Source organism: Solanum dulcamara, chromosome 12 (assembly GCF_947179165.1).
Source record: "Solanum dulcamara chromosome 12, daSolDulc1.2, whole genome shotgun sequence".
NCBI lineage: Eukaryota > Viridiplantae > Streptophyta > Magnoliopsida > Solanales > Solanaceae > Solanum > Solanum dulcamara.
In genome coordinates this window covers 4219608-4228062 of record NC_077248.1, presented here as the reverse complement: position 1 = coordinate 4228062, position 8455 = coordinate 4219608, and the positions used below count along the sequence as shown (strand labels likewise).

General features: G+C 36.0%; 1 protein-coding gene across 1 annotated transcript; it reads left to right on the top strand.

The window, feature by feature from the left end:
* The first annotated feature begins 828 nt into the window (after positions 1-828).
* On the top strand, positions 829-7667 carry LOC129875538 (digalactosyldiacylglycerol synthase 1, chloroplastic-like). The gene is made up of 7 exons (XM_055950848.1): positions 829-1577; positions 3248-3280; positions 3869-3956; positions 4722-5206; positions 5301-5567; positions 5751-6100; positions 6785-7667. Exons 1-7 carry the CDS (start codon positions 936-938, stop codon positions 7308-7310), a joined length of 2391 nt encoding a protein of 796 aa, XP_055806823.1. The 5' UTR covers positions 829-935; the 3' UTR covers positions 7311-7667.
* The last annotated feature ends 788 nt before the right edge of the window (positions 7668-8455 follow it).

The window sequence follows — 8455 nt, the reverse complement described above, 5'->3', positions numbered from 1 at the left end:
TAGTTTCCTCCACCCTTAGCAATCCATCCTTTGACTATTACACGTGTCTTTGTGATACTTCTCATTACTAAAATTCATCAAAGACTCAGCTTAATATACACCAATGTTTAGTAGGCGTTGCAATTCTTATTTAGCCCAATTTTCCAATTCGTCCATAAAATAGAACACCAAGTCATCACTAGTGAGGTTGGGAATTTAAAGTATAAGGGTAGTGAACTCATTAATATAATCACGCATGTTCCCTGTCTGCTTCAACTCTCGAAGTTTACATATTACTTCGCACAAGACATTATTTGGGAAGAACTGTTGCTTGATTTGTCTTTATTCATATAATAATTTTCTCGAGCTTAATTTTTCTTCATTATAAATTATGGTTCTTTTTTTTTTGCAAGAGAACTAAGACACCAAGTAACTAATCTGAAGTTAAACAAAGAAATGAGACTCCAACAATATCTCCCGCAACACACATAAGTAAATGTCATTCAAAACGAAACTTTTAACTGAATTCTAAATTAGCTAAACCATCTGCTATTGAATTAGGCTCATTTTAAATATAGACAATAGAGACTACTCAATTCTCAAGAGATAATAAATGTGGTTAACAATTTGCTTTAGTTTTAAATAAATTGGAATATGCTATATAAATTCCGTTATCAACTCACGTGACCAAATCCACATCACTGATCTCCATACGTCCACCTCATTTCCGCGAATCCAATCAACACGGTTTCATCCTACGTGTCTATCCACGTGTCATCTCTCGCCCAATTATTTTAAGCCAAAAAATAATTTATTTTTAATCCCCAAAATCACAGCCTTTAAATTCTCAGCCGTCCCCTCTTATTTCACTTCCCTTTCTTCACCATTGGAGAAAGCGGAGAACATTCCAATTTCGTCTCGAAACCCTAGAAAGTTCCAAAATCTGACCGGAGAAAATGATCAATTTCAGGCCGCCGGAGACGAGAACAAGGCCTTCGGTGGGATCGAGTTCAGTCGTGACGGCGGAGAAAGCGTTATCGTTTATATCGAAGGGATGGCAAGAGGTACGATCATCAGCGGGCGCGGATCTTCAGCTCATAAAAAACCGAGCGAACAAGTTTAAGAACTTAGCGGATAGGGAACTGGAGAATTTCCTTAATTCAGCTTCAATATCGCCCTTCGCTGTTCCAGCAATTACGGCTTATGCCAATACGACACCGGCTGAGATTGATTTTGTGAAGAAGCTTCGTCCGAAGCTTTCCGAGATTCGTAGAGCTTATTCGTCGTCGGAGTTCAAGTGGCCGTCGCAGGGGAAGCTTCGGATTGATTTATCAGCGATAAAGAATGCAATTGTGGCGGATGTGGAAGTGGAAGAGGAGGAAGAGAGGGAGAGGGAGAGGGAGATATGGAGGAAATGGAGGAGAGAAAGGCTTAAGGAAGAGAGGCATTTTGGGGAATTTGATTGGGAGCCTATTAAAGCTTTCAAGATTCGGTTAAAGGAGCTGGAGGTGGAGCTAAAGGGATCGAGTTCCTCCCCGGCAGAGATTTTTGAAGTGATTAAGAATAGTGAATTTGTGGGGAAAGTAAAATCAAGCTTGGTAATTTCTGATTCTGATTCTGATTATTATGCTTTATTTCTTTTTGTCATTCCTTACTATGGAAACATATATATGTTTTTCATTCAATGGACTAAATGTATAATTATTTTTCATTTGCTGGTAATATTTAAGCTACAATTTACCATCATTGTTGAAATGATTTGCTATTTTAAAAAAAAATGAATCTTGGATGAGTATATAGATGGTCTTTTTCTTCTGTTTTTATTTGTTGCAGTATCTTTGGTTTTGTAAAGTAAAAATTGGTATGGAACTTTTGATGTGTGTTATTTGTTTAGTTTGAGGGAATATAGTAGGCGTTTGGCTTTGATGAATGATCTGGATAAGCTAGTGGTTATGAGCTGCTACTATGTGACAGTCACAGAAATTCTTCAATAACAAGCTAGTTGCCTCTTCTCCCTAAAACAAAAAAACTTTTAAGTAAATTGTAACTTAAAAGACCTTTTACTCGTCAGAGGAATAGAGTCTGAATTTGGTTCTTCAGCTTTTAACATAAGTTATCTCAAGCAAGATGGTATGCGTTTATGACGGTGCTTCAATTCACTTTGTTAGCTTTGCACTTGTGGTTCCTTTTTAGTTCCTAGAGCATAAAAAATGTTGTTATGCTGAAAGTTACCTCTGTGGTTATTTTTCCTGAACACGTCTCTCATTTTATGAAAAATACTGTGTAGTGTGATTCATTATTATCTGATATGCCTTCTCCCATTAAAGTTTTTTAAGCAATAATTGGACTGTCGGATCACCTAGTAGCCAGGGGCGGACTAGGTGTACAAGTTATGAGTTCATCCAAACCCAGTAACTTCGAATCTGGCCCAATATATGTGTAAAAAGATCCACTAAATATGCAGAATAATAGATTCCGACCCTGGTGAATCAAATGGATGTGGCAGAATTTTGAACTCGGACCCATAAAGTTCAAATCTTGTATCTACCTCTGCTTAGTAGGTTAGGTATTACAAATCTCCTTTTCGGGATAAGCACAACAACTCTGTCTCTTTAGGCGGTACATGGTTTTTTCTCATATGTGCTAGATGTTTTCATGATACTTCACTTCTCTTATTTTTGAAACTTCCATTTTGTGAGTTACTGTGCTAATGGTGGAGTTCAGTTTTTTGTTATCCCATCATTTTTTTAAAAATGACCAAGAAATTCCTCAGAGCTATGCACGATTAGAAACTAGGTGGGTAATGGGTCTGCCCCTCTACCCTTCTTCACTTAAATTCCAGGTTTTTGTCTGCTATAGGGTTCGAACATGTGACGTACGCCTAACCCACACATCATGTGTTTTACTCTTACCATTAGACCAAAGCCCTAAAACCCTAGGGGATAGGTTGTCCCACCTTGATGCTGTAATTGCTGGAATTTCTTTTTAAATGGTTGGTGGATTCTTATATTCAGCTTGCTGTTTAATGGTATATGTGAGTGGTTTTGGTCGCAACAGGAGGGTAAGCTTGGGTTTGTTCAACTCGTCAGCCACAGACATTTCTCTTTATTTTAAGATCTTTTAGTTCTTTCTTTGTGTCTCTCGGTTCCTGTCTTCATTCACTACTATGTGTTTTGTTATGTAAGTTGTCTTTATTCACATTTGTTTTGATTGATGTTTATCCATGTGATTAATATATTGTTTTTCTATTTGTCTAATTGTTTTCTAGAAATCAATTTGCAAGGAACCAGAAGAGACAAAGGTTGGTGTCTTATCTTTTAACATTGGATGAGGTTTTATTCTACAAGGTTATATATGCATTTGATTTGGACTGTGCCCTGCACTTAATACCCTGGTTCAAAAGTTTGAGAAAGGAAGAAAATCGAAAGAGAAAATAAAAAGGTTTCTGTTGCCTAGTTTGGTTATACACTTATAATCTGTGAGGTGATGAAAAATTTAAGAGGAAAACACAGTGGGGACATATTATTTTTTCTTGATAAGCGAGAGCAAGAGTTCGCTTTCGTTTCACTCTTATTTTTTCTCTATTTTAAACTAGTGAAATAAATCATCTCTTTCTTAAATCTTGATTTACCACTGTGAATTTAACATTCTAAACGACCTAATCTTTCCTTTCATGTATACAAGTTGGATTACATGTCAACAGAAGAATGGATTTTAACCTTTATTGAAAAATTGGACATAATGTTTACTACCTAGTAGTTAGACTCTGCTGGCGAAATTATTGGTGAATCTAAACTAGGATTAAATTATATTCTAGTAGATTGAAAGCAATTAGACTAGAGACATCTTCTTTCTCTTATCCATTCTCACATGATATTCATCTATGCAGGGAGTGCCACCACTTGATGTGCCAGAACTATTGGCATATTTAGTTAGACAATCGAGCCCATTTTTGGATCATATTGGAATAAGAAGAGGTAATAGTTCAATTGGCATTTACAAATTTATTGTTGTGATTTTGGATTGTCTTTGTTGTTTATGCTCTGTTTGCAATGCTCAATCTATGCATTTAGTCTATGACCCTATGCGAATGTCCTTATTTTTCTTCTGCTTTTTGATGCTTAGTCTCTTCAATCTGTCGAAGGTAGATATTCTTCACTAGCATAAGTCAAACTTGTGATGCTTGCTACCTATGCGCTCCTGGTTTGATATTTTATCAGTACTTTCACTTTTCTCTAGATATCACTTATTCTTTTTGGTCATTTAGTAGGATGATTAGCCTACTGTTGCACGTTAACTAGGATGGTTAGCTTACTTTTGCAACAAGTTATATTTCTTAAAATGTTCTCATTTTATATTTATGGTAAATGTTTGCACATAAAGCTCTGAGTTTTTTCATCTTGTGTGAAATCTGTGGTAGCACTGTTAATTACAAACTTCTTACAAACTTTCAATAAGTATAATGGGATAGTTTCTTCATAATGTGTCCTTGCCATGTCCAACGTGGTGATGCAGCACATTTGAAAGTACAAAATCTGTAACAGACAGATGTTAGTGATGGGTGTCATAATTTAACAATGGAACTTGATGTGTCAGATCTTCAATGTATGAATTCTGGGTTCTAATGATGTACAAGCATAAACTAAACTTTTCTTTCTTTTTTATTTGTTATAACTTTTATTCTAATTTTAAATGTCTATCTGCTGTCTGCCATCTTCTCTGTGTCTTTAATTTGTTTGCAGATATATCAGAGAAGATTGTGGAAAGTTTATGCAGTAAAGGACAAAGCAAGCTTTTGCTACAATCCTTACCTGGAGAAGGATCCTCACTGATTGATGGTGAAATTATGAATGATGAACTAGATTTAAGAATCGCCAGTGTTCTTCAGAGTACAGGTCATTGTTATGATGGTGGATTTTGGGGAGATTCTACCAAGCAGAACCTAGCAGGTGATAAGAGACATGTAGCAATAGTTACAACTGCTAGCCTTCCTTGGATGACGGGAACTGCTGTAAATCCTCTATTTCGAGCGGCTTACTTAGCCAAATTAGAAAAGCAGAATGTTACGTTGCTGGTTCCATGGCTATGTAAGTCTGACCAAGAGTTAGTTTATCCAAACCAACTTACTTTTAGTTCTCCTGAAGCTCAAGAGCTTTATATACGCAATTGGCTTGAGGAGCGAATTGGTTTCAAGGCTGACTTCAAGATTTCATTTTACCCTGGAAAGGTAGTCCTTGATTAACTAGCTAAATAAATTATAATATGATAGGCGAAGATGTTGAGATGGATGTGATTATTGACAAATATTTTTTCCCTTCCAGTTCTCCAAAGAAAGACGGAGCATATTACCAGCTGGAGACACTTCTCAGTTTATCCCATCTAGGGATGCCGATATTGCAATTTTGGAGGAGCCAGAACATCTCAATTGGTACCACCATGGAAAACGTTGGACTGATAAATTTAATCATGTTGTTGGCATCGTCCACACAAACTATTTGGAATATATCAAGAGGGAAAAGAATGGGGCTCTTCAAGCTTTTTTTGTGAAACACATTAACAATTGGGTCACAAGAGCATATTGTGACAAGGTATGGTTAGTCTATGGACTAAATTGTCATCAGAAAAGGAGAAAGAGGGAAACTGTGGGTTATACATGCATTGAGCATTGGAAGATGCTTTAACACTGCATTTTAAAGCACTATGTCCTCTTATAAATTTTAAGCATGTTATTTCATGTTGGTCCTAATTGAGATGTCAATTTTCCTGTTTAGGTTCTTCGTCTTTCTGCTGCTACACAAGATTTACCCAGGTCTTTGGTCTGCAATGTTCATGGTGTCAATCCAAAGTTTCTGAAAATAGGAGAAAAAGCAGCTGCAGATAGACAAAGCGGTCAGAAAGTTTTCTCTAAAGGGGCATATTTCCTAGGCAAAATGGTTTGGGCGAAGGGATACCGGGAGTTGATAGATCTCTTATCAAAGCACAAAACTGACCTTGATGGCTTTAATTTGGATGTATTCGGCAATGGGGAAGATGCTCATGAAGTACAGGGTACGGCAAAGAGGTTAAATCTCAATGTCAACTTCATGAAAGGTAGAGACCATGCAGATGATTCTCTTCATGGGTAAGAATCCTTTAATAGAACCTTTTATTATTGAAAAATTCAGAAATTGTTATTCAAAATATGCATTATTCAGTGCGTCTTGTTCCTTTTTGGTGCAATGATCTATAAAGCATCAGAGAGGAATTTTAATGGAACTGACAATCATAACATTCTGCTCCCTTTTGGCAAAATGATTCTAGAATTACTTTTAATGTATCCATTTCTAAGATGGTAAAGATATTCATATGATCAGCAAGGGTAACCTCAAGAGACCTGATTTATGTGAGTTCTAGTGTGGGGCAGATATACTGTGGGAATTTCTATTTTACTTGGGTGCAAATTTCTTATTCTTTTTAATGCCTCATTAATGACTTTACTTGTATAAAGTCTTAAACTTTTCTCTACAACATCTTTTGTAAAAACTGAATACAATTTTTTTTTTATTTTTTTTTTTTGCATTTTCATTGAAGAAGTGTGGATTTATGTAAGCCGATCCCAACTTGTTTAGGACTGAGGCGTAGTTGTTATGGATTTTTCATTTACATGATACTTCTAATTGCTAGATCTTGTACTTGATCAACAAGGTTGAGTACATACAATTTGCTGCCTTTTGTTTGATGCTAGCAGTTGATTTTTCCCATTTCCGTGTTCCCTGTTTGATTTCTTACAGTTCACCTTTTTTAATGTAACATATTTTGCTTGCAGTTACAAAGTCTTCATAAATCCTAGTATCAGTGATGTGCTCTGTACTGCCACAGCTGAGGCTCTTGCAATGGGGAAATTTGTAGTCTGTGCAGATCACCCATCTAATGAGTTTTTCCAGGCATTTTCCAACTGTTTGACTTACAAGACACCTGAAGACTTTGTAGCAAAAGTTGAAGAGGCAATGTCTAGTGAGCCTCGACCACTCACTCCCGAGGAGCAATACAGGCTATCATGGGAAGCTGCTACACTGAGGTTCATGGAATATTCTGACCTCGATAAGGTTTTGAGTAATGAAACAAGTCTGGACAGGAGACGTCGGAAGGGCATGGGTAAATCAGTTTCCATGCCAAACCTAGAAGAGATGGTTGATGGGGGTCTGGCATTTACCCACAATTGTCTCACAGGGAACGAGTTCTTGAGGTTGTGTACTGGCGCAATACCCAGAACTCGGGATTATGACAAGCAGCATTGCAATGATCTCCATCTCTTGCCTCCTCAGGTAGAAAACCCAATATATGGCTGGTAAATAGAATACGTAACTAACATGTATATAGGATGTTAGGCAAACTGGATGCTTGTTAATCCTTAGCTCCAATGCTAAGGTCTAGGTCTTGATGTTTTCTAGCTATTAATTTTGATGCAGTTAATCCTGCAGGGGTAGTTTATAGGATTATACGTAAAGTTTGTAACTTGTAATAGTCATACCTTTCCTGTTTTACGTTGGTGGTGTCTGGGTTACTCCAAGTTTAGGATTAGGTTGTGTCTTAGTTTCTTTTACAAGGTTGGAAAACTTCCATCAGTAGTAGCAACTGGTCACTTGGAGCAAACTCTTACGACTATTATTATATTGTAGTTTTGCATAATGTCTTTGATTATATCTGTATGTTTGAGAATTTTTAGTTCTTTCTTTGTTGCATAGCAGGAAAGTAATTCATGCACTTGTGAGGAAGTGTTGTATGTAACAGTGGTCAGTGTGTGCAAAGGAACTAAATGAACAGATACTTTGTAAGCCCAATTCTATAATTTGCTACTGGACCAAGAGTTTATTGCAGCTCCCAGCATACATTCATGAACAAGTTGTATTGGTCTTTAATTTATGCACTTCATAACTCACAATTTTTTTTTGCGAAGCTTAAATTTATGTTTTTGTATCATAATATCTGACAAGTTAATTATACCCTGACAGGATTTTAGTTTCTAAATAACTGATGCCCTACGATGCGTAAGTTCTATTGGTAAAGGGTAAAAGCTATGTTATAGTTTCTCCGGAGTTTGTTCTTAGACATACCACTTAGCTACTTTATTTAAGAAATAAGTGTCAAAACACACATAAATTATTCCTTTTTTTTGAATTTCATACCTAAATTATTGGGAGCGTGAGTTTCATACTTAAACTATCACTTCTCAATTTGAAAAACACACCTCAGTGGTGTGTGTAATACACTCTCTACTCTCTCTATTTTTTGATTTTTTATTGCCACATGGCTAAAATATTCTATATTGATAAAAATTAAATAAACTATTAATATTAGTTAAAAGTTAAAACTAAAGTATTTCAATCCCTCAAAAAAGAAATTATTTTTTGAAAAAACGATTTTTTTTTTTAAAAAGTATAAAATATTTTTCTCACTCATGTGTAAGTATCTAGCACAAAAGGAGAAAAAAATTGGA